At 50.3% G+C, this 26919-nt stretch overlaps 1 protein-coding gene across 1 annotated transcript; it reads right to left on the minus strand.

Annotated features, from left to right (window-relative positions):
- Positions 1-25140, minus strand: PSTPIP2 (proline-serine-threonine phosphatase interacting protein 2). Its single transcript, XM_054178273.1, has 14 exons — positions 25081-25140; positions 14688-14788; positions 12552-12629; positions 10990-11024; positions 9377-9483; positions 8623-8685; positions 7751-7849; positions 7515-7560; positions 7060-7139; positions 4873-4971; positions 4297-4393; positions 2996-3077; positions 566-600; positions 1-79 (listed from the first exon to the last, which is right to left on the minus strand). The coding sequence occupies exons 1-14, from the start codon at positions 25111-25113 to the stop codon at positions 30-32; spliced, it is 1005 nt and encodes a 334-aa protein (XP_054034248.1). The 5' UTR covers positions 25114-25140; the 3' UTR covers positions 1-29.
- Between the last annotated feature and the right edge of the window lie 1779 nt (positions 25141-26919).

Here is a 26919-nt window from a genome sequence, read left to right on the forward strand (position 1 = left end):
TCATCAAGTGTGAGTACTTACTGTGGCAGCTAGTGATTAATCAAGCTGTAACCATCGACTGTGGCGTAATCAGGCTCACCTGAAACACAGAGGACAAAATATTTAGGTCTGCTCTGGCACAGTGCCCATTACAAGACTTCACACAGGACAGGAACACCATCCATGTTAAAAGGATTGGAGGCAAGATGAAATTACTTCATTTGACAAAGAGTCAAAGCAGGACCCCATTTTACTGAGCCCTGCTGCAGTGTCTGCTCACTGCAGTGCCACTGGCAATGATATTGCTCCTGCTGTTGAAGCACAGATTCAAACTGCAGAAACTGAAGATCCCAATCTTGCACATCCTTAAGTTTCAGAAATGCTTAGACACAGGGCTTTGATCAGAGCCTCTCCTGGGTGAAACTTTGCCTCCAAAGTCAGAGACCAACTTCTTGGTATCTTCCCATGGGGACCAGACTGAGAGTGGGGTCTAAACCAATCCCTTTAGAGAAGTAAATCTTATGACCTGATGCAGAGCAGAGAGTTCCTCTGTGGGGCCAGAAATCCCATCAAGAAAACAGCTCACCTGGAGCACTGGTCGGGGTGGGCAGAGGTCCCCTCCTGCACAGAAGGAAACACAGAGTTGAAGATCTCCATGGCTCCATGACTCTCATTGCCCTGACTCTGTATTCCCCAGCTACCCTCCAAAGCTGGTGGGAGGGCAAGAGATTTGGCCAGGCTGAGGCTTGTGGAGACCTGATACCAAGGTACGTGTCATATCCTGACCCAACAGAGTTAATGCCTCAAACACTGTGTGAGGTGATGTGGAAGGCTACCTTGCAGTTAGGACAAACATGGAACAACATATGCCAGCTCAGGAGGGTTTGGAATACATGGGAGGATGGATGGACTCCTCTCCTTCCCAAGTTTGCTGCACACTGTGCATCTGTGACCCCCACATCAGCAGGTGGAAAGGATGAATGCTCCCCTTTCCCAGTCCACCCCCACCTGGATGAATGTGCACACTGGCACACCCTGCCTTCCAGTGCTTCCCATGCAAGTTACAGGATACATCTTAAAGCCATGAAGCAACAGCCCTTTTGGCAAGGAATAAAAAGGAGCACAGTGGCAGGTGCACAACCACTGCCAAAGACCCAGGGAGCAGGCCAGGAAAGACATCTCTGGAAGCCTGGGCAGTGATATGGATCTTTGCCTATTTTCCCTCTCTCTCCCTCTCTTTTCTCTCCCTCTCTCCCCACCTTTCTCTCAGACACATTGTGGACATACACAGACTTTAGTCCAACAGTTCACAACTAGGTATCTTTTTGTATGGCCCTATGGTGTAGGTCTCCTTAAGGTGACCTACATGGATCATCAAATCTCTCCCTTTTCCCTCCTCCCTCTCGAGTGACAGCATGTCATGGTGGGTTCACTACCAAGAGCCAGCTTTGTAAACACAGGCATTGATGCTGATGAGTGAGGGAGAGAAAAAATTAAACCAAAAAACACTAAGCTGGGGAATCACCCACTCAGGCATGCCTTTTACATGGCTTTCTCCAGAGGGAGAGATCAGGAAGTCATGAACAGACAAGACTTCTCTCCCAGTGTGACAAGCAAAGTAGAACACTCCTCTTTAGCAACAGTCTTCAGCCCTGAATCCTCATCTTTCCCCTGGAAAAAACATCCTTCACCCTTGTCCTCCCTGCCCAGCTTCTGTCCCTGGGGAGCAAACTCAGCTTTGCTGTTTCTCCCTCTCCCCACACACACTTCTAACTGTCTCATGTCTCCTCAAGCAGACAGACCACATGGAGAACCATGCAGGGAAGCCCAGGTTTCATCCTGCTATTAAAGGCTGCTTTAGAAGGAAGCTCAGAGCAAGTAATGACTCAGTATTCTCCAGGATGCCTTGCTTTTCTTCTGTCCAAGCATCACAGCCCCTCACCTCCATGCCAAATACTTCTGGAATAGGCTTGATGCAAGAAAAAAAATGAGTGGGTTTTCACCACAAAGACTTTCAAAGTAAGATTCTGAACCATAAAAAGTGAGAAATAACCCCAAAAATGGGGAACAAAAACCTGTGACTGGGCTTGAGGGAGTCCTTGAACACCTTATAGTAGGCAATACGCTGGCAAAACTCCTGCTGCAAAAAGTGAGGGACTGCATTGTATTGGAAGAAGTATTTTCCTCTAATCACCACAAGCTGAGCTTCCAGCAGGCTGAAAGCAACAAAGTACAGTGCTAGAGGCTGGGATCAGAGTGGCTGGAGAGCAGCCAGGCAGAGAGGGACCTGGGGGTGCTGGTTGAGAGTAGCTGAACATGAGCCTGCAGTGTGCCCAGGCAGCCAGGAGGGCCAATGGCATCCTGGCCTGCATCAGGAACAGTGTGGCCAGCAGGAGCAGGGAGGTCATTCTGCCCTGTGCTCAGCACTGGTTAGGCCACACCTTGAGTCCTGTGTCCAGTTCCAGGCCCCTCAGGTTAGGAATGATGTTGAGTTGCTGGAAGGTGTCCAGAGAAGGGCAACAAAGCTGGGGAGGGGTCTGGAGCACAGCCCTGTGAGGAGAGGCTAAGGGAGCTGGGGTTGCTTATCCTGGAGAAGAGGAAGCTCAGGGGAGACCTTAATGCTGTCTCCAACTCCCTGAAGGGAGGTTGTAGCCAGGTGGGGGTTGGTCTCTTCTCCCAGGCAGGCACCCAGCATCAGAACAAGAGGACACAGTCTCAAGCTGTGCCAGGGGAGGTTTAGGCTGGAGGTTAGGAAAAAGTTCTACACAGAGAGAGTGATTGCCCATTGGATTGGGCTGCCTGGGGAGGTGGTGGAGTCACCATCACTGGAAGTGTTCAGGAGGAGACTTGATGGGGTGCTTGGTGCCATGGGTTAGTTGATTAGGTGGTGTTGGATGATAGGTTGGACACGATGATCTTGAAGGTCTCTTCCAACCTGGTCTATTCTATTCTATTCTACACTTTGGGGGGTGTAGAGCAGCATTTGCAATGACAACTGTACACATATGTCCCTTACCTGGATATAGGTACAGTAATCGGACTTCTCACAGCAGCTGCATTTCTGTGTGTGTTATAGTAGTTTTCATAAACAACAGGAGCTAGGGAAAGTTAACTACAGTAAAGAACAGACCTTTCATAGATGCAAACTACCTGCCATACCCACATTCAGCTGTGAAGTCTTCCCCCCACTCTGGAAACTGATTAATCAGAAAATCAAAAGTTACTGAGAAGGGAGACAACCCCATGCAGGGCTACAGGCTGGGGTCAGAGTGGCTGAGAGTAGCCAGGCAGAAAGGGACCTGGGGGTACCTGGATGAGAGTAGGCTGAACATGAGCCAGCAGTGTGCCCAGGTGGCCAAGAGGGCCAATGGCATCCTGGCCTGCATCAGGAACAGTGCGGCCAGCAGGAGCAGGGAGGTCATTCTGCCCCTGTACACTGCACTGGTTAGGCCACACCTCGAGTCCTGTGTCCAGTTCTGGGCTCCTCAGTTTAGGAAGGCCACTGAGACACTTGAAGGTGTCCAGAGAAGGGCAACAAGGCTGGGGAGAGGCCTTGAGAGAGCTGGGGTTGCTTAGCCTGGAGAAGAGGAGGCTCAGGAAAGACCTTCTTGCTCTCTACAACTCCCTGAAGGGAGGCTGTAGCCAGGTGGGTGTTGGTCTCTTCTCCCAGGCAACCGGCAGCAGAACAAGAGGACACAGTCTCAAGCTGTGCCAAGGGAGGTTTAGGCTGGAGGGGAGGAAGAAATTCTTCCCAGAAAGAGAGATTTGCCATTGGAATGTGCTGCCCAAGTGGAGTCACCATCACTGGAGATGTTCAAAAAAGGCTTGGATGCGGCACTTGAAGCCATGGTTTAGTTAGTCATGAGGTGCTGGGTGACAGATTGGACTTGCTGATCTTTGAGGTCTTCTCCAACCTTATTGATTTGATGATTATCTTCAGGCAACGCTGGTAAGTGGCAGGGACTACTGCAGCACGCCAGTGAATGAAAGGAGGAGTTTTGCATCCAAAGTGATGCTGATCACAGTATCACCAAGGTTGGAAGAGACCTCAAAGATCACCAAGTCCAACCTGTCACCACAGACCTCATGACTAGACCATGGCACCAAGTGCCACATCCAATCCCCTCTTTAACACCTGCAGGGATGGTGACTCCACCACCTCCCTGGGCAGCACATTCCAATGGCTAACAACTCTCTCAGTGAGGAACTTTCTCCTCACTTCCAGCCTAAACTTCCCCCGGTGCAGAGGAGAGCAGCATCTCCACGAGCAGTACAAGCAGGTCAGCAGTGCTTTGTGAGGCTGTGCTGAGCTCTTACCTGGAGCCAAGCTTCCAGTTTTGCGCAAGTTTACGAAGAAGTCGACGTCCTTCTCAATGCTGCACATCTCCAGGCTCTTGCGGATCTCCTCGTATTTCTGCAGCAGAGCATCAAAACCAGCATGTCAGAAACAAGGGCTTTTTCCTGTCGCTTATCACACACAGGGTGAAGGCCTAGTGCTCACCCTAGACACAAGCTTCACTGGTAGAGGAATCAGAGAATCAGGGAATGGTTAGGCTTGGTCACCTAGTCCAACATCCCTGGAGTAAGCAAGGACATCTTCAACTAGATCAGGCTGCTCAGATCCCAGTCCAACCTGAACTAGAAGGGATCCAGGGATGGGGCATCTACCACCTCTCTGGTTAACCTGTTTCAGTGCTTCATGAGCCTTGAAAGCCATGGGAGTCCCAGAGGAAATCTCATCTGCAAGAGCTCTGGCCAAAACCTTTTTCCTGCACTCTTATGCTCATGCCTAGTGGCCACAGCCCAACTCAGACATAACACAGCTCAGTGCACAAGAAAGCAAACTGAGCTTTACTTTCCAAACAGAATAAAGAGCATCTTCATTTGACATACCTCATCATTCTGCACACAGCCCAGGGACAGCTGGTTGACATGGAGCCAAAGGGCATTGCGAAAGTAATTGATCCGCTCACACTCCTGAGTCTCAAAGAACTGCAACAGCACAGACAAAACAGCTCTAACATCTTGAAAATGGGAACAAACCTCTTTCATCCTCATTGTTTCTCATCTGTACTGCCCTGCACTCAGCACTGGTCAGGCCACACCTTGAGTTCTCTGTCCAGTTCTGGGCTCCTCAGTTTAGGAAAGATGTTGAGTTGCTGGAAGGTGTCCGGAGAAGGGCAACAAAGCTGGGAAGGGGTCTGGAGCACAGCCCTGTGAGGAGAGGCTGAGGGAGCTTGGGTTGCTTAGCCTGCAGAAGAGGAGGCTCAGGGGAGACCTTAATGCTGTCTACAACTACCTGAAGGGAGGTTGTAGCCAGGTGGGGGTTGGTCTCTTCTTGCAGGCAACCAGCGCCAGAACAAGAAGACACAGTCTCAAGCTGTGCCAGGGAAGGTTTAGTCTCGAGGTAAGGAGAAAGTTCTTCCCAGCAAGAGAGACTGGCCATTGGAATGTGCTGCCCAGGGAGGTGGTGGAGTCACCATCCCTGGAGGTGTTTAGAAAGAGCCTGGATGAGGCACTTGGTGCCATGGTTTTGTTGATTAGATGGTGCTGGGTGATGGGTTGGACTTTACCAACCTGGTTAATTCTATTCCTGTTTCTATTCTATTCTATTCCAATCTGCAAGTACCATTAGAAAGCTGACTGCTGGTGGTCTTCTCCTGTCAGAAACACAGAACCACAAGTATTCCAGCTTGTCCAGAGGATAAATCATACCTTTATGCTACTACAATTGTTAAGCTCTGCAAGACCAATGTGGAAGGTGTCACCCAGCACACTGCTATCTCTGGGCAGACCAAGCCAGTTTCTCAAGGTTGTGCATGTTCATTAGGCACCCTGCAGTCCTGTAGTCCCAGCTCACTTCCCCCCCAGCTGGTTCAGAGTGATAAGCACTGGAGAGGTATGAAAGCAGCAGCTTGTTTACTGGTTAGTCTTCTCCTTCTTTCCTGTCCAGCCCTTTCCAAGCAGGTTTAAACACAAGCCTTTTGAAGCCTGCTCAATTTCATGTGCCTTCACCTATTTCCAGAAAGGATAACCTTTCATCCCAAGTGTACACGTGCTCTTGTTATCAGTTATGACCTTTGCAATACACTGAGGGGAAAACCTTCATGTGATCCGCCTGCAGAACTGAAAACTACTGCTTCCTACAGCCCATAACCAGAGAGGTTTTCTTGGAGACCCCACACACCAAAAGCACACCAGATCTGAGATGCCAACACATGCACACACAAGAGACAAGAAATTCCATATCAAAAGGGAAAAGTCAACTAAATGCATGAGGAGAAATAGCCTGGGAAGAGATTGGTGTGGCTGGGGATGGAAAGATCTTTTGTAGCTTGCAGCAGACCTGGGATGAAGCCTGATCTCTGCAGGAGGTCTCCATGCCTTGGAGATCACAGATGGCTGCAAGATCAACAGCAGAGCAGAGCAACAGCAGAGTAACTGCACAGTCTTCTCACCACAAGCTCTGGACCTCCCCAGCCCACACTAAACCACTTCACTGTGAGACAGTGTGGTTTAGGCTGATAGAAGAACTTGGGAGGCATTCCCATGCTGCCATGTGCTGTGAGAGACACATGGCAAAGGCCTGCATGTCCTGGGTATGGGCTCAGCCAGCCTGTGTACACAGCCTGTGCTGTCATTTAAAGTCCTTCAGTTTGCTGTGTGGTGTTACAGCCACAGTACACAGTGGCCTCTAGTCACCAGGGGTGCAGTGGTGACCGTGACTGTTTAAGACAATGACCATACTGAAGACACAGGCAGGTAAGGGGCAAGAATGTCGCTATGGGTGCACTGGCTCCATCAATTATAAAATGTGGTGAAGGGGGAGCAAAGGGAGGGGGAGCAAAGGGAGGGGGAGCAAAGGGAGGGGGAGCAAAGGGAGGGGGAGCAAAGGGAGGGGGAGCAAAGGGAGGGGGAGCAAAGGGAGGGGGAGCAAAGGAAAACAAACAAACACAAAGGCAAATTAGTGGAAAGCCAGGGGAACACAGAGAGGGAAAATCTCTGCCTTCCCTGACCCCCACAGCAAGGAAGGGACATCCACAGAAGCAGCTGCCACAGGAGGTCTCCCAGGCCATTCACCTCACAAGCTTTGATGTGCTCTTTCTGCCATTCTTCCCGGATCTTCTCCAGTGTGGTGACATTCTGCTGGTAGTTCCTATCTGTAAGGGACATCACATTAGCATCACTTGATTAATTTGAAGAACCCTTTTTGGGGGAAGTTAACATGGGAACCCTGAAATGGTTGGAACATCAGAGAGAGAGCAGCAGTACTGCACAAGCTCGGGCTGTCAGTGGGCGTTGCAAAGGGACACAGAGCCACACCGCAAGGCACAGGGTTGTGCCATGAGAGCAGCTTTAGTGGGCCATGCACACTTCTCCAGGTGCATATCTCTGGTATCTTGGGCATGTGTTGCTAAGGAGCAGTGCCTGACCCATGAGCTGGAGCTCACCCAAGAGCCATGCCATGGTTTTGCAACACCTTTGCCCCAGGAAATACTCTCCTTGCCTTCCAAACACTGCATTTCCACACTCACCTGAGTCCTCCAGAGCTGATTTTGTCTGAGCCAGCTTCAGGAACAGCTGCCAAAAACAGGAGAGCGAAAAATAGGAGACAAGATCAGCCTTGATGAGTGATGGTGCTACAGCTCAGCTACCAGCCCTCTCGTCTCACACCAAACCCCAGAGCTGGGACAAGAGCAACAAGACAGGAAAGCTGCAAGAAGAGACACCTTTTTTCCCTGCTACTCCATGGCCACCACCCTCTCTGTACCTTCTCCTGCTGCTTCTGTGTCACTAGGTTAGCGTTGCGATGCACAGCCTGTTCCGCCTCGTCCTTATCCCTGCAGCGCTGCTCGTAGAGGCGCTTGGCCTAGGAGAACCATCAAACAGGGCAGGAGCATGTCAGCAAACACAATTCATGCAGTCAGCTTTGGAGGAAAGAACAGCCTACAAGTGAAGAAAGAGGTGCAGGCTTCCAGCAGAGCAAGGATGGCATGCAGTGTCCCACAGAGGATCAGAATGTTTTGGGCTGGAAGGCCCATTAAAGATCATCTAGTTCAACTAGGTCAGGTTGCTCAAAGCCCTGTCTAATCTGGCCTTGAACACTTCCAAGGAGGGGCCATCCACAGTTTCTCTGGGCAATCTGTTCCAGTACATCACCACCCTACACAGTGAGGAACTTCTTCCTTGTATCTGATCTAAATTGCCCCTCTTTCAATTTAAAACCATTGCATCTTGTCCTATCACCACACTCCCTCATAAGGAGCCCCTCTCCATCTTTCCTTTGGGTCCCCTTTAAGTTCTGGAAGAGAAGATCCCTTCAAAGTACTGGCACCCTACTCTCTGGGCAAAGCCAAGCTCACAAGACAAGCTACTCTTTGTCTGGGATGAAAAGCTCACAGCAATGAAGTCCATAACTAGATCTAGAGTTTCCCAGGGGTGTAGCCAAACAGCAGCCTTGCAGGTTTGGATACCTACCTTTCAGCTTTAATGCGCGTTCCCTGCACGTCACCCATGCAGACACAACGTGGGGATGTGTAGCAGAGGAGGAAGACCCTCTGTTTAAGCCTGCCCCAGCACCACAGATTGGCATGTTAGCAGCACTAACCCATATGGCAAAGAACAGCAGCATGTTGCCGTTACCTCCATGGTCTTCTTGTACTGCACATTCCTGTTTTTGTGAATTGCCTCCATTATCAGCTCTATCTGTGAAGACAACAGACCCACAGTCAGCACACAACCGACCACTAAAGCTCCAGGGTGGCCTGTGTGGCTTAGGAAAGGAAGAGGCATGGGCCAGACTGAGATGGGTTCAAGGACTTTCATCCACCCAAAGCATCTTCACAAAACCCACACTTTATGCTTCTATCGAAGCCTCCACTTGTATACACACCATGGAGGTCTATAAATGAAAACCTAACGATGCATGTGCTGTGCCACCTGCCAGGATCTGGAACAAGCAGGGAGCCCACCCCCCTCCACTAGGTCCAAACCAGCCTCTATTTCTAGCAGTTTCCCCTCATTTTGCAGACAAAGGCCAGAAGAAGTTAAAAACCCTGCTGATACAGTAGCTCTGTGAAGATCATACAGCACTATACACACACTTTACAAGTATCCCTGGCTGAGGGTGGTGACCCTGGAGCTGAGCCCCTGCTATCACAACAGGCCTCGAAAGGCACTCGAAGGAGAAGGTGTGGCAGTAAGAAGGAGGAAGCTGAAGGTTGCCACACAGTTCACCAGCGCGGTTGCAACACGTAGGAAGAAGCCGAAGACTTCCCAGCAACAGCAGGGGCACAGAGGGGGCTGGGGCACAGCAGGAGACACCAGTCATGAAAAGCCCACCCCCAAGACAGGGCTGACACCCTGCACGGAAGGTGCACACCCCCTGGCACCTGACCTTTTTCCGGTGCAGTTTTTGCTTTTCCCTGAAGTCTTCCATTTTCTTTGCCTCTTCCCGAAGGGTTTGTGCCAGCTGGATGTGACCTTGTCCCACGTTGTCTATCTCTGCAAAGACCAACAAACAAACAACAACAAAATAACACACACATACACACACTCCTAAAACCACTTTGTTGCTGAAATCAGATGTGGTAGCTGGCACCAAACCGATCCCACATCGTACATGATGATGTAATGCAGCCAAAGCATCAGCTTTCACATGCTGCAATTAGAATCACAGAACCACTTAGATTAGAAAAGTCCTTTCAGATCATGGAGTCCTACCATAAACCTAACACTGCCATGTGTACCACTGAACCATGTTACTAAGTGCCTCAATTATATGTCTTAAATACCTCTGGTGACAGCGACTCCACCGCTTCCCTGGGCAGCCTGCTCCAGGCCTTCTGGTGAAGAAATTTTTCATAAAATCATAGAATCAATAAGGTTGGAAAAGACCTCAGAGATCATCAAGTCCAACCTGTCACCCAACACCTCATGACTAACTGACCCATGGCTTCAAGTACCACGTCCAAGCCTTTTTTGAACACCTCCAGGGATGGTGACTCCACCACCTCCCTGGGCAGCACATTCCAATGGCCAATTACTCTTTTTGGGAAGAACTTTCTCCTGACCTCAAGCCTAAACCTCCCCTGGTGCAGCTTGAGACTGTGTCCTCTTGTTCTGGTGCTGGTTGCCTGGGAGAAGAGACCAACCCCCTCCTGGCTACAACCTCCCTTCAGGGAGTTGTAAAGAGCAATAAGGTCTCCCCTGAGCCTCCTCTTCTCCAAGTGTCAAATCCAAACCTCCCCTTGATGTGCAGTTTGAGCCCATTACCTCGCATCCTACTGTTTATTACTTGGCAGAAGAGACTGACCCCAACTTTGCTACAGCCTCATTTCAGGCAGTTGTAGACAGTAATAAGGTCTCCCCTCAGCCTCCTTTTCTCCAGGCTGAACAATCCCAGCTCCCTCAGCCACTCTTCACTGGACTTGTGCTCTCGACCCTTCATCAACTTCAATGCCAGCACCTAAATGTTTTTTCTTGTAGTGAGGGCCCCAAAACTGAACACCATCACTGGAGGTGTTTAAGAAGAGACTGGATGGGGTGCTTGTTGCCATGGTTTAGCTGATTAGATAGTGCTGGGTGATAGGTTGGACTTGATGATCTCAAAGGTCTCCTCCAACGTGGTCTATTCTATTCTATTCTATCCTATTCTATTCTATTCATATTCAAAGTGCAAACCACTGCCTCTGTGTGCAAAGGCAGCAAGGCAAGTCATTCCAAGAAACTCCACATGAGCTTCCCATGCAGAGCTTCTGATAGACAATGCAAGCATGATCTCTGAGCTGCAAGAGATCCCCCAAAGCCCTGTGGGTTCTCCCTACCACACATACCCTGGAGCACTGAGTCCCAAACTCTGCATGCTGAACTGAGCTGGGCCAGGAGGACAGCTGTGCCTGACTCCATCAGTGCACAAGTTTAGAGGCTTCTCTGCTATTTTCTTCTCCAGCAGTTGCCTGCAGATTTGGGCACTGCCAAGTGTCCTGGTAAACACAAAGAATTACTTACGCTGCTTGAAGACATCCAGGGACCTCTTCAGTGTGCTGAAAAACACAGGCAGAGCATTAAAGAGAGTGGGAAAGCACATCCAGGCACAGGCATCAGCACAGCACCTCTCCCAAACCAGGTAACAAGTCTCTCACTCAACAGTGGCCAAAGCAGCTTGAAGCAGGTTTGTTTACCCTCTTCACACTGCTGGCTTTTTTTCCCTCTCAGAAAGTGTAAGACAGCTCACTTGGTCTGAGATCTACTTCACATGTTTCTGAACACTGGAAGCTGGGAGAAATCCTGACTCTCATAAATGTTTCAGGCAACCTCCTAGAAGGTATCTTTCATAGAATCAACCAGGCTGGAAGAGACCATAAGAAGCTCCATGTCAACATGGGAAAATTTTTTTCACTGTGAGGGTGATGGAACCCTGGCACAGGCTAACTTGCCTGGATGTGTGCCTCTGTGATCTGCTCTAGGTGACCCAGCTCTGGCAGGGGGTTGGACTGGATGAGCTTTCGCGGTCCCTTCCAACCCCTAACATTCTGTGACTCTGTGATCATCCAGGCCAGCCTATCACCCAGCCCTATCCAATCAACCAAGTGCCTCAGGCCAGGCTTTTCTTGAAGATCTCCAGGGACAGCAACTCCACCACCTCCCTGGGCAGCACATTCCAACGGCCAATCTCTCTTTCTGGGAAGAACTTCTTCCTACCATCCAGCCTAAACCTCCCCTGGCACAGCTTGAGACTGTGTCCTCTTGTTCTGGTGCTGGGTGCCTGGGAGAACAGACCAACCCCCACCTGGCTACAACCTCCCTTCAGGGAGTTGGAGACAGCAAGAAGGTCTCCCCTGAGCCTCCTCTTCTGCAGGCTAAGCAACCCCAGCTCCCTCAGCCTCTCCTCACAGGGCTGTGCTCCAGACCCCTCCCCAGCTTTGTTGCCCTATTTGTGACATGGAAACATCTTCTACAGAGTGCATTGGCCAGCGCTTGGAAACACAGGGCACTTTCCTCCCTATTAATATTGTACAATAAAGATTTCAGAAACATTTTGTGTGACACTTCAATATAAAACTGTAGGCAAATCATCAGAGAATACCAGAGACGAAGCAGGGAGAAGGTGCCAAGGGTCACTGCGGAAATGGAGACCCAATCACAGACACAACTGCAGCAGCCACAGCACCCCTGCACAGTGGTAAGATGCTGGGCTTTGAAGATTTGCTTGGTTTGAGTCAAGGAAGTACCAGTCCTTTCCTCTGACCACAAAAACAGTCGTGAGAAACCCCAGGGTCTCATGTTGATCAGCCACCTGCCGAAACACTGGCCCGCGTCTTGCCTGAGTGCCTGTGGTGCATTGGTTGGCCTGTAGCTGGTGGGATCTTGGTGGAGTCAAACTCAACTATTAGAAAAGGCTAACCCAACTGTGCACCATTCACTCACAGTTTCAGATTGTCTTCTGTTAGCATCCCAATTACATTTCAGCACTGTTTTGTCTCTCACAGCCTGCTTCCATCTCCTCCTCCTTGGTCGCTCCAGGTAAGGACACGCATAAAAGCAAGACACACACAGGACTGTGAACTTACTTCAGCTCTGTCTGCCCACAAGGCCTCTTCTTTGACAAGTTAATGAGCTCTTTGCCATATTTTTCTTCTATAACTGCCCTGTTAAGGAAAGAGACTAATTAGAGGAACTTTTCATTTCAGAAACTGGTACTTGTTTGGAGCAGGGACCAAGACCTACTCTTAAAGACATTCTTTCTTCTGACCTGCTGCAAACTGACTGTGGACAGTTGGCTGGAGGGAAACTGTTGTTCACATTTACCCAACAGCCTTTCTAGGGAAACACTTTGTTGTGCTGTGTCTGTGGTCCTGTTGTGTTGCTTTGCCCATGGGTGCAAGGACCATCGCCACTGGAGATGGAGGACTAAGCAGCCAGTGCAAGTGGTAGCTTAGAGGCAGCTAGGTAAGTAACCTGAGGAGTTTTTGGCTCAGTTTCTTTGGGGAACAAGGCTTTTGCAATCACATTTTCTGCATCTTGGCCATGAGCTTCTGTTGGTCCATCTACACAATTTACGAAGGACATTGAGACACTTGAATATGTCCAGAGAAGGGCAATAAAGCTGGGGAGGGGTCTGGAGCACAGCCCTGTGAGGAGAGTCTGAAGGAGCTGGGGTTGCTTAGCCTGGAGAGGAGGAGGCTCAGGGGAGACCTTCTTGCTCTCTCCAACTCCCTGAAGGGAGGTTGTAGCCAGGTGGGGGTTGGTCTCTTCTCCTAGGCAAGCAGCACCAGAACAAGAGGACACAGTCTCAAGCTGTGCCAGGGGAGGTTTAGGCTGGAAGTAAGGAGAAAGTTCTTCACAGAGAGAGTCGTTAGCCATTGGAATGTGCTGCCCAGGGCGGTGGTGGAGTCACCATCCCTGGAGGTGTTCAAAAAAGGATTGGATGTGGCACTTGAAGCCATGGCTTAGTTGTCAGGAGGTGTTTGGTGACAGGTTGGACTTGATGATCTCTGAGGTCTTCTCCAACCTTATTGATTCTATGATTCTATTCTATGAAAGTAGTTTGTATATGACTTAAACCAAATGTCACAGAAGGGAGCAGGTATCTCAGAGAGCACTCAGCACCATGCACCCCAGAGCTTAGCTGGGGCCATTTCAGCGGTTTGGGACTTCTTAAAATGAGGCAATAAATAGGTGTTCTTTCCTGCCTGCCTCTGGTCTTTAGGGAGAACATCTGAAGGAGAGGCCACATCTTGTGAGGTACCATAAATAACACCTCTGAGAAGTCACTTTGTCTTCCCATCTTGGAAGAGAAGGTGGAGGAAGAAAACCTGTGTGCTGGAGTCAAATAATAGCCAGCTCTCTGCAGCTGCTTTGAAACCTGTACAGACAGCCAGAGCTGAACTTGTTTGGTTAAATGTTGGTATCTCTGTCTGGGCAAGCTGCCCTAGCTGTCTGCAGCCAGTGGATAGAAACAAGCACTGCTAGAGACTTGCATTACAAGGTCTACTGAATAAAGTATATAGCTTCCCCAAATGCCTGTATCTCTAGCACAGAGGCAGATGTCTATGCTGTGGATTTCTAGAGTCTGGCTGTGAGGTTCTGCTAACTTAACTCTTCAAAAACTCAAAAAGCATGGAGAGAAATGGAAAAATAAACACTATAAACTTATTTTCCTCCTCTATCTAACAACATTCCCATCAACTTCCTTTTAAGACAATGCACCAGGTCAAGCAGGCATGGCTGGGACAAGGTCCTGGTGTGGGCTTCATACCACAGCACCAGCCATGCAAGCAAAGGGCAGAGTAAGCAAATAAGTCAAAAATCAGTCAAAAATTAAAGGTGTTTTAATATAATCTACAGTTGAAGGCAACAGAAACCAAACTGGGAATGCAAGGAGTAGAAGTATAGAATAGAATAGAATTAACCAGGTTGGAGAAGACCTCAGAGATCATCAAGTCCAACCTATCACCCAACACCATCTGATCAACTAAACCATGGCACCAAGTGCCTCCTCCAGGCTCTTCCTAAACACCTCCAGTGATGGTGACTCCACCACCTCCCTGGGCAGCACACTCCAATGGGCAGTCTCTCTTGCTGGGAAGAACTTCTTCCTCACATCCAGCCTGAACCTCCCCTGGCACAGCTTGAGACTGTGTCCTCTAGTGCCACTGCATCTTTTCCCAGTTCAAGCCAACTCATTTCCAGAGGCATTTCAGTACCTTTCCTTCAGGAAGTCTTCAAACTCTTTGCAGTTCTTCCTGCCATCATTCAGGTGTTGAATGATGCTGTCATAGCCAACGGTGCTCGTCAGATCCGTGCTCTGAAAACACAAGAACAGGAATAACCACCTCCTCAGTGCAGACCACCACCACTGCCACCTCCAGCAGCATCTGCACGAGTGAGGGCTCAGCTGGCTCATTATGAAATCAGATCCTTTTCCTGAAGGGTTGGGAGAGGCTGCAGAATGAGAACAGTGGTGGCAATTTGGGACAAGACACTTCTATGACTTTCAGAAAACAGAAGCACTCTGTCTTGCTACAACCTACCACTCCCCTCTGGCTTAAGCACAGCTAGCCACATGGCACTTGGCATTTCCTCTTAGGAGCTTAGCTGTCAACCCTAACTTAATGTCAGCCTCACCTCTGTGCCTGGTAAGATCATGGAACAGATCCTCCTGGAAGCTATACTGAAACACATGGAGGACAGGGAGGTGACTGGAGACAGCCAGCATGGCTTCACCAAGGGCAAGTCCTGCCTGACCAACCCAGTGTTTTTCTAAGACGGTGTCACTACATCAGTGGACAAGGGAAGACCAAAAGACATCATCTGTCTGGACTTCTGTAAAGCATTTGGCACAGTCCCCCACAGCACAGGATTGCATCATAGAAACATCCAGGCTGGAAAGGACCTCTGAGATCAAGTCCAGCCATTTCACCCACTCCACCAAGTCTGTTACTCTCCTCTCCAAGTCTGTCATCCTCTTCTCTAAGCTGGAGAGATATGGATTTGATGGATGGACTGTCCAGTGGATAAGGAATTGATTGGATGATCACACTCAATAGTTTGATGTCCAGTGGAGACAGGTGACAGTGGTGTCCCTCAAGGGTCTGTACTGCAACCAGTGCTGTTCACTATCTTCATTAATGATATCAACAGCAATACTGAGTGCACCCTCAGCAGATTTGCAGATGATACCAAGCTGGATGGTACTGTTCATAAGTGTGTAGGAGAGGATGCCATCCATAGGCTCCTGGAGAAGCTGGAGATGTGGGCTGAGGAGAATCTCATGAGGTCCAATAAGGCAAAGCATCAATACAGGACTGAGGGATGATGAAATTGAAAACAGCCCTGCAGAAAAGGACTTAGGGGTGCTGGTGGATAAGAGGTTGGACATGAGCCAGCAAGGGGCACTTGCAGCCCAGAAGGCAAATCACATCCTCTGCTGCATCAAAAGATGGGTTGCCAGCAGATCCAGAGAGGTGATTCTGCCACTTTACTCTGCACTGGTGAGACCTCACCTGGAGTACTGCATCCAGCTCTGGAGCCCTCAACACAGAAAGGACATGGACCTGACGGACTGGACCAGAGGCCATGAAGATGATCAGGGGCTGGAGCAACTCTCCTACAAGGACAGGCTGAGGGAGCTGGGTATGTTCAGCCTGGAGAAGAGAGGGCTCCTGGAAGACCTAATAGTGGCCTTCCAGTACATGAAGGGGGCCTGCAAGAAGGATGGAAAGGAACTGTTTACAAGGGGCAATGGTTTTAAATTAGAGAAGTGTACATTTATATTGGATATGAGGAATGGGTTCTTCACCACGAGGGTGGTGGATATTGGGAACACTGGAACAAGTTGCCCAGGGAGGTAGTGGAGGCCCCATCCCTAGAGATGTTCAAGGTCAGGCTCCACAAGGCTCTGAGCAACCTGATCTAGTGGGGGATGTCCCTGCTCACTACAGGAAGGTTGGACAAGATGACCTTTGGAGGTCCCTTCCAACTCAAACCATTCTATGAGTCTATGAAGTCAAACACCAAAACCCCTCCAAGCTTCTAGATAGAGCCCAACTTATTGCTGCTCCTCCCAGTTTCTGCAGACATGGAGATCTTGGTTAGTGTTTACTTGCACTGCTGTAGACATCACCCTCACGCCTGGCCATAGAAGCCTACATCTGAGCTGAATTTATCAGACCTTTCTGCGCAGGATTGCTCAGGTATGGCCCTCTCACCACAGTCATGTATGGATGCACCCAATGGCTGCTGCTTCAACAGCCTTCTCTTTGGCCTTGCAACACTGTCCCACACATCAACTCAAAACACCACTGCAAAGATCGTTTCACCGAGTACTAGATCATATCCCACCACTGTATGCCCTCCAACATGTCAGACAGTGCCAACTGCTTTCCTCCTCCCAAAACATGACAGCCATGGAGAGTGAGTCACAGCTGAAAGCTGTACCATCTTCACAGAATCACAGTATCACTAAGATTGGAAAAGACCTTGAGGATCATCGCGTCCAACCTGTCACCACAGACCTCATGACTAGACCATGGCACCAAGTGCCACGTCCAATCCCCTCTTGAACACCTCCAGGGATGGTGACTCCACCACCTCCCTGAGCAGCACATTCCAATGACGAATGACTCTCTCTGTGAAGAACTTTCTCCTCACCTCAAGTCTAAGCCTACCCTGGTGCAGCTTGAGACTGTGTCCCCTTGTTCTGGTGCTGGTTGCCTGGGAGAAGAGACCAACCCCTTCCTGGCCACAACCACCTTTCATCCATCTTCCTTTCAACCATCTTCTATCGTTCTGCCTCCACCATCCAAGGAGCCAAGTCCCATCTTCCAGGCCAGGGCTCTCAGCCCCAGAGTGCCACTCACACTTGCCATAGAATTCTGAAAGATCACTGCTTTCCTTCAAATTACTTCTTAGAAGCAGGCATTGTGCTGTGATGCTTATTAAAAATAGCAGGATACATGCAACAATGCTTAGGTGGGATGGGACAAAGACTGACTCACTCTACTCCATCCTTTCCTCATACTCATGCCTGGAAGCACCTTAGAAGTGCCTCTGTGCCAGTGCACACAGCTTGGGCAACAAACAGGATGAATTAAGAGCCACTGCACTGCTAGGATGCTTTGACATAGAGGCTGTCACTGAAACTTGGTGGGATGATTCCCATGAGTGGAAGGGTGGGTACAAGCTCTTTAGGAAGGACAGGCAGGGGAGGAGGTGTTGCTTTCTGCATCAGTGACCAGTTGGAATCAGTGGAGTTCCACCTAGGCAAGGGTGATGAGCTGATGGAGAGCATATGGGTGAAGATTAAGGGGAATACAGGGAAGGGTGGTGTTACTGTAGGGGTCTGCTGCAGGCCACCTGAGCAGCAGAACCAAGCAGATGAGGCACTCCACAGGCAAATAGAAGTGTGAGGTGTCCCTGCCCATGGCAGCGGGGTTGGAACTAGGTGATCCTTGAGGTCCCTTCCAACCCTAACAATTCTATGGTTAGAATGAAAACTAGATTTTTTTTCCCTACAACTCTTGGGGATTTACCACCCTGGAGACATAGACCAAGCACAAGGCTCCTAAGTGCTGTGATAATCAAAGACATGCTCTGGCCATGAGGTCTCCTGCTCTAGGAGAAACCCAAAGCACATGCAAGGAGATGAGCAGAATGTGCTCCCTGTCAGTTTCTACAAAGAGGAGAAACAACATACAGGGAAAGAGGCTGGAGAAAGGAAGCCATGGCAGGGGCAGGTATGACATTCAGCACAAGGAAGCAGAAGCCACAAACAGTTATTAAAGAACAATAGCACGATGGAGAGATGCAGGAATGGGTTCAAAGCCAGGACAAGAGTACACAGAGAACTGGCATGGAAGTGTGGGCAGCAGAGGGATTTCTTAAGAATTTCTACCTGGTACAGGAAAAGAGGAGGAACAGGTCTGGTGTTTCTGACAAACGATTTAATTATGTGGATTCCCCCAGGGAGCAAAGAACTTGAATGTCAATGGCAAGAAAGCAAGAAGTGAAGCAGAGATCTGGTGGAGTGGAATCTTCCAGCTTAGACTTGCTGCACCCATGGCATGCATGGGAAGAGAGGACTGTGCAGCAGGACATCAGCAGAAACCAAAACAGTTTCTGTGTCTTTACAGAGCACAAATGACACCACCACCACCCCCACCCCCAAAATGGGCTCACTGCAAATAAATCCACAACTAGTTCTCAGTTTGCATCTTTCCTACTGGGGTCTGTGAAAAAGGAAACACACTTGCACTGAGGTCAGTCTTCATGATGGTTGCAAAACACAGGGACATCCTAACTTGACTTCCTGTCTCTGGTTTTTAAGGAAAGAAGGGCTGTGGAGAGCCACTGCTGGTTGCTGCAAGCCCAGGCAGGGCAGAGCAGACAGACCCTGCATCACTGTGTGTCAAGGGACACTCAAAGGTTCTTGCAGCCCACTCTGCTACCTGAGACACTTGGGCCCACTCTGCCAGGCAGACATACCAGGGGAAAAATGAGGACAACTCATTAAAAACGTGCACCAAGTTCATTTTTCTATCACTCTTCTTTCTCTAGTGGAAGGATTTAATTCCAGCATGTATGTGTTGCCTGAACACCCAAGACAGGACCAGACACCATGGTGCATGTTGCAGTACAAAAGATGGGAGGTAAGAGATGGTGGAGGTTTCCAGAACAGCTTCTTCCAAGCAGGAGGAGCTCTGGCCCAGAAAGAGCTGAGCACAGTAGTGTGCTATGAAACCAATCCTTTCAGCACCCTTCTGGGTAGATGTTTGCACAGAAGAGATAAAAAGGATGACTGACCGTGGGACATCCCAAAGGTTCTCAGGAGTCAGCCTGCAGGATGTGGCTGTCCTCCATGCTGGGCAGAGGTCTAAGCCCTTGCACTACTTAGAAGACAGCTCATAGAAACTACAAGCATGATTGCAAGGTGATGAAGAAATAGTTGATGTTTCTTGAGCCTGCAGGGCTCAGCAGGAAGTGCCTCCCTTCCCAACCTGCTGCCCAGGTTTGTGCCATCCTCTGAATCGACTCAATTGAGAGATTAGATTTGTGTGCTTGTGGTGATGCTCTGAGTGTCATTTGCACTGCAAAAGAGGGGCTAAAAATGCTCTAGTGGGGATCTGAAGTCATGTTATGACCTTGTGTGAGTCACAGATGAAAGCAAAGCTGCTGACTTTAACATTTCCACCTTCTACCATGCTTCACATGGTAAAAAACCCACCAGAGACACAACCTGCAAAGCCAATGGCGTGGGAGAATCATAGAATCACTTAGATTTTAAAGGCGCTTAAGGTCTCTAAGTACAATTGTTAACCCAGCATTAGCAGGGATGGTGACTCCACCACTTCCCTGGGCAGCCTGTTCCAATGTTTGACAGCCCTTTGGTGAAGAATGTTTTCCGGGTGTCCTGTATAAACCTTCCCTGGCACAACTTCAGGCGTTTCTCTTGTCCTGCCACTTGCTATCTGGGAGAAGAGACTGATCTCATCCTTGCCTCAACCTCCTTTTCAGATAGTTGTAGAGAACAATAAGGTCTCTCCTCAGCCCCCTTTTCTCCAGGCTAAACAACCCCAGTACCCTCAGCCACTCCTCAGGAAACTTGTGCTCTAGATTCTTCACCAGTTTTGTTGCCCTTCTCTGGACATGCTTCAGCACCTCAGTGTCCTTTTACTTAAGGGCCTAAAACTGAACAGTTATTAGAGGTTCACCCTCATCAGTGGTGAGTAGAGGGGGATGATCACTCACAAAGTCTGGCTGGCCCCAGGACCTCTGGGTCCTTTGCCAGAAGGCAGCTGTCCAGCCACTCTGCCCCAGGACTGTAGCATTGCCTGGGGTTGTTGTGACCCAAGTGCAGGACTCAGCACTTGGCCTTATTGCATCTCAGACCACGGTCCTTGGCCCATCAATCCAGCCTGTTCAGATACCTCTGCAAAGCCTTCCCAACCTCAAGCAGCCTGTCCCAGCCTTCCCAAAATGAGTATTTAGGGTGCTGCACTGCTCATGGACCACCCCTTGAAAGATCTTTATTCATGCAGATTTCTTAGTATCTCTCCTCAGCCTTACCTCCTTAGGGAAACACAGCAGAACCTGGAGTTCTAATTTAGTAGCTGGAAACACAGTGTAACAATAAATGGTTGGGCTGTTCTTGCTCAGTTCTTTGTCAAAATCACTCAGAGTCCTGCAGATACTGTTGAGACCACAAAACAATCAAACAAAACCACCAAAACCCCAGATTTGTGCTGGCACCTGCAGGGAAAAGGGTGAGGAGAATAAGAGCTGCTGCAAGAAGCTGCAGTTCCTCTTCATCCCATAACCACACAGGCATGACGGCACTGAACAGGACCAGGAATAGCACTAATAGGACAGATGGTCACCTGAAAATGGCATCTTGCAGAAAGCAGCCTTTTGGTTAATAATTTTCCACCTGAAGTTCCCTTTCCCTGCACCCACACACCCAGCTGCTCATCCCAGACACAGAAAGCAATGGAACATCCCGCTTCAACACAATTACTTCTACCTGTGAAGCCCACCTTGCTCCTTTCAAACTACCACCCAGGATTTCACAATGCTGCCAACAAGCCCTGCCAAGCCTGCTTAGAGAAGGACAGATGGGCAAGGGGAAGTGAAACAGTCCAGCCAGTGCTATATCATGAGTCAGTGTGAACCCAGGAGCTGAGAGCTCGCAGCCTCCCTGTTACTCTACAGTGGGAACAGGGATAAAACAGGGATATCCCTACCCAGCCTCGCAAGGCTAGGGAAAAAATCATGCAAATAAAGGCAGCTGGTCACACCACTGACAAAATACCACCTGTAACCCATAGCAGAGGGGACAGTAGGGAAGAAGCATCGATTCCTCTGCAGTCACCAACGCTCCCTTGCTCTGCAGCAAAGGACATTGCTCATCTGCCACACTTCATCTGTGCCACTGCAAAAAGAGCTGCAACAGGTCTTCCTTCTGCACTGGGGGGATGGGGTAAATAAGGGTTTTCAGACACTTTGCCATGTAAGAAGATTAAATAAGCCAGTGTGGTTTTTACTGCAGATGACTTGCCTGAGCTGTGGATTCTGTTAGCAGCATTGTTTCTTCTTGATGAGACAAAATACTTGAGAGTGCCTAGAAGATTTAGATACTGAGGCCTGGATTTCAAAAATCCCTGCAGCAGACCAGCCTCAGTGTTAAGTCAGCAGTCTTCAGCATCATTTGCTATCCTTGTAATGTTTTACCATATGCTTCTTTTAAGTGCACCCTGCAATGCACTGCAGAGAGCAGAGCATTGGGTTTGCCTCACTAAAAGCAAAATTACCACAAATCCACTATGCAAGATGCAAGCTGTTAGCCAACAGAGCAGCCTGAGGACAGTTCTTGGCATTACCATCATTTCTACTCTTGCCACATAGTTTTACAGGTCCTAAGTGTTCTGATGAGGTCCAAAGCTTTGCTGCTGGGTTACCCAAAATACTCTGCAAGAACAGGCACACACCAAGAAAATGGCTAAGGTGAAAGAACAGACCTTGCAGAGTGAAAGAAGAACAGCAGTTGCAAAAAAACAAATGAAAACAAAACCTCACACTTGCTCAACTGGTGGCAATTGCTACAGGCAGGGCAAGAGGAAATAAAGATGATCTTTGTCTTATTTTTACTTTTGCACAGCTCTTTTGCAGGCAGCACAGGCTGTGGGAGGGTGCGCTCCAAGAGCAATTGAGGGCAATGCACATGCAGCATCAGGTGCCTCTGCAGATCAGCCCCTGAGTGAGCAGCAGCTGTGGCAGGAGCAAACCTCTTCAAGGAAATTTGTCATCTTGTGCTGAGACCTAAGAGCACGAGCAAACTCACGTGCGGGGAGCAAAGTCACAGTGTGCTTTCTGACACACTGCATCATGTGCATCACCCCATGAGCTCCAGAAGGGAGCAGGCTCCAGTGCAGGAATAGACAGACACATGCACCCCACCAAAGACACCATAAAGGCTAGGGTTTAAATCCATTCCTAGATGAAGCCTGAGGCACAGGTGTGCCACCCCAGCAGCCCAGGCGAGGGCTGCAGCTCACCATTCATGGCCAGCCCTGTTTCAGAGCTGGGCGATGCCATGCCCAAAAGTGCTCTTGGGGAGCTGGGTTGCATTTCTGTCCAATCAGCTAGAGCATCACTCCCGTGGAGACCTCCCAGAATCAACCCATTCCCATCAGCTGTCCTGACTGCTGTGAAATCACTTGCTTCATCAAAGAAGAGTTGGCTTAAGTTCAGCATTTTAAGAGGAAAAATTGCAGGAGGAAGTTTGTGGTCTCAGCGCTTAACAGGAAATCAAACCCGGAGGAGCAGCCCTCCACACCTCATTCGATTTCCCTTTTTCTGGCCGTCTCTCATTCCCCACTCCCACCCCCAGCTCTCACAGCTGATGCACAGTCACCAGTACGTGTCATGGAGGCCACCTGGGGTGTTAATGCTCTTTTCCATGGGCCAAACTGCAGCAGGGCCTTGATCTCTCCACTGAGTCACTTCCATCACGCTCCCTTCCAACCTTTGCCCCAGCTGCCTTCCCCAGGCTTGTCAGTCAAGAGAGAGGTAAAGTGCACAGGCTTCAAGATGAGAAAAGCCAAGCAAAATCCCTGGCAACACCAATAGCTTTGGGCTCAGCAAATAGATGTGTTTGCTATAGGAGGGACTGGGCAAGCATGAGTGTGCCATGCCATGTCCTGGCTCCTCCTCACCTTGGAGGCCTGGGGTAGCTCCTGCCCTTGTATTTTCACAGTATCACAGTATAACTAAGGTTGGAAGAGACCCCAAGGATCATCAAGTCCAACCTGTCCCAACAGACCTCACGACTAGACCATGGCACCAAGTGCCACATCCAATGTCCTCTTGAACACCTCCAGGGATGGTGACTCCACCACCTGCCTGGGCAGCACATTCCAATGACGAATGACTCGCTCGATGAAGAACTTTCTCCTCACTTTGAGTCTAAACCTCCCCTGGCACAGCTTGAGACTGTGTCCCCTTGTTCTGGTGCTGGTTGCTTGGGAGAAGAGACCAACCTCTTCCTGGCTACAACCACCTTTCAGGTAGTTGTAGAGGGCAATGAGGTCACCCCTGAGCCTTCTCTTCTCCAGGCTAAACAACCCCAGCTCCCTCAGCCTCTCCTCACAGGGCTGTGCTCAAGGCCTCTCCCCAGCCTCGCTGCCCTTCTCTGGACACCTTCAAGTGTCTCAATGTCCTTCCTAAACTGAGGGGCCCAGAACTGGACACAGGACTCAAGGTGTGGCCTAACCAATGCAGAGTACAGGGGCACAATGACCTCCCTGCTCCTGCTGGCCACACTATTCCTAATACAGGCCAGGATGCCATTGGCCCTCTTGGCCACCTTGGCACACTGCTGGCTCATGTTTAGGCAGGTGTCAATCAGCACCCCCAGGTCCCTCTCTGGGAGCTCTCCAGCCACTCTGACTGCAGTGCAGTCTCACTAATCCCTCTTTTCCAGGATCCTCCTTCAAAAATCACCATGCCACAGCAGAACAAGAACAAATGAGGCAGTGCTAGCTGAAGCCATCCCCACACCAAGGATCCCCTCTTCAGTCCAATATGCTACTGAAGCATGATAAACCACGTCTACTCAACTAGCATTACAGTTACTTCCCCTAGCCTGGAGAGTCCTGCCACCACCCTCACATCCCTGCCTCCTACACATTTGCAAAGCAAAGGGAGCACCATGGAAATGTCTCAGGCAGTAGCTGCCCTCAGCTGCCAGATGCAAAGCTGGCTTTATTTTCCAAGCCATGTTTGATACCTCTGTGGAACACGGTAACAAAGCTGGGCAAGCCCAGTGCACTACACTCACCCCTCCTGTTTGACAACACAAAGGAGCCCCAAACCTTTTGTCTGCTCCTCCCACACACCTTTCCTCCATCCTGCAAGGCAGGACCTACTTCCCAGGCACCATATGAGAAACTTTGAAAGCTATTCTCAGATGGGAACTGTCAGCCTCCAAAGACAAAATTCTGTAATTTATTTCATAGCAGTCAGTGCCTGGAACGAAAGCCTGCACACCAAGAGGAACTGAGCAGCCACAATGCCAGTGCTCTGCAGCAGATAAGCAGCTTTTCAGCACTTCTCTACTCCTAAAACCACAGTTTAACAAACTTAAAAGAACACATTGTGGCTTTCCCCAAGCGGTGGCATTTCCTCCACAGCCTGGCAGCAGCACACCGAGCAGCTCGCTCCTAGTCTGGGATTAGCTCAACCTCAAAGAATCCTTTTTCGCCACGGTGTCTCCAAATAGATCGCCAGCCAATTACTATTATTAAGCCCTCAGCCTGGCACCGACTCCTTCCAGTAGTGCAGCGGAAGCTCTCCGGGGCGCATTTGGGTTGCGTGGGGCAGGCTGCAAAGCCACAGCCCTCAGGATGGTCAGTGCCTGCTGGGGGATGATCCATTATCTCCGGCAACGGCACCCCAGGACCAAGAAGACAACTTCGGAGCCAACTTTGACCGGAGAGGGGTGACCCTCGAGACCCAGCCACGATCTCTCGCCTCCAGCTGTGATTCCCCGCCCTCAGCTGGGTCCTGTCCACACTCCCATGGTTCACCATGGCCCCGGCTCACCCAGAAGTGGTCCCTGAACCTCGCCTCCCGCATGCTGTCGCTGCCGCTACTTGCTGCTGCTGCTGCCGAACTCCGCCGCCGCCGCCGCGCCCGGCCGGTCCCACCCCGCGACGCGGTGTCCCCACCCAGTCCCGCCCCGCTGCGCCTCCGCCCACCGCTCGGCTTCGCGACCCTGGCGCTCTGCTGATTGGGAAGCCCGAGCGCTCTGCTGAGCCTTTCGCCAGGGCAGATGGATGTGGTGCAGCAATCGGCTGAGGACATCTGCAAGAGGTTCGACAAAGCCAAGTGCCGGGTCCTACACTTGAGTCACAACAACCCCAGGCAACGCCGCAGGCTTGGGCAGTGTCTGAAAAGCAGCCCGGCGAAAAAAGCCCTGGAGGTGCCGGTTGACAGCCAGCTGAGCTTGAGGCAGCAGCCTGCTCAGGTGGCCGGGAAGGCCAACAGCTTTCTCAGACCAGCAGGAAGAGAAGTGATTGTGCCCCGGTGCTCAGCACCGCTGAGAGCACCCCTCGAACACTGTGTTCAGTTTTGGGTCCCCCACTACACGAAGGACACTGAGGTGCTGTAACCTGTCCAGAGATCACAGCAAAGCTGTTGAGGGGTCTGGAGAACAGGTTTTCAAGGGAGCAGCTGAGGAAACTGGCATTGTTCAGTCTAGAGAGGAGGAGGCTCTGAGGTGAGACTATATCACCCTCCACAACTACCTGAGAGGGGAGGCTCTAGTGAGATAGGCGATGGTCTCTCCTCCCACATAAAGTGACAGAATGAGAGGTAATAGCATCCAGCTGCACATCAAGGAGAGTTTTAGATTGGACACCAGGGAAAAATTCCTCACCTAAAGGGCTGTCAAGCATTTAACAGGCTGCACAGGGAAGTGGTGGAGTCACAGTGTGTGGAAGTGTCTAACAGATGTGTAGATGGAGGAAAGGGATCCATCCAGAGGGACCTAGACAGGCTGGAGAGGTGAGCCCATGACAGCCTCATGAGGTTCAACAAGACCAAGTGCAAGGTCAGCTGGGTCAGGGCAATCCCAAGCACTGATATAGGCTGGGCAGGGACTGGCTTGAGAGCAGCCCTGAAGAAAAGGACCTGGGGGTGCTGGGGGAGGAGAAGCTCAACATGAGCCAGCAGTGAGCACTTGCAGCCCAGAGAGCCAAGCAGAGCCTGGGCTGCATCAAGAGAAATGTGGCCAGCAGGGCCAGGGAGGGGATTCTCCCCCTCTACTCCATTCTTCTGAGACCACAGTTGGAGCTCTGTGTCCAGTTCTGGAGCCTCTGTTCCAGGAAGGATCTGGAGGTGCTGGAAGGTGTCCAGAGAAGGGCCATGAGGATGAGCAGAGGGCTGGAGCTGCTCTGCTATGAGGACAGACTGAGAGAGTTGGGGCTGTTCAGTCTAGAGAAGAGAAGGTTCTGAGGAGACCTCATTGTGGCGTTCCAGTGTCTGAAGGGGGCTGCAAGAAAGCTGGGGAGGGACTTTTGAGGGTGTCAGGGAGTGATAGGACTGGGGGGAGATGGAAAAAAAAACTAGACATGGGTAGATTGAGATTGGATGTTAGGAAGGAGTTGTTCCCCATAAGGGTGGTGAGAGACTGGCTGTGGTGGTTCAGGCTGGGTGCTGCCGTGCAGGCCACACCTGTGATGCCACAAAGGGACCAGCCCAATGGGTGGGCACAGGCAGGTATTGCCCTGCTCCCCTAGAAGACATTAGCAGGGGTCCTGCATTTCCACTTTCTTCCCTCACTGCTACCTGGGTAATGGCATAAACCACCTTGCAGCCCCTCTTGGGCCTCACTAGGCAGGGGGAGGAGAAAGAACCCTAGGGGTTTTGGGTGAACCCTCA

This window comes from Dryobates pubescens, chromosome Z, assembly GCF_014839835.1.
Source record: "Dryobates pubescens isolate bDryPub1 chromosome Z, bDryPub1.pri, whole genome shotgun sequence".
Lineage (NCBI taxonomy): Eukaryota > Metazoa > Chordata > Aves > Piciformes > Picidae > Dryobates > Dryobates pubescens.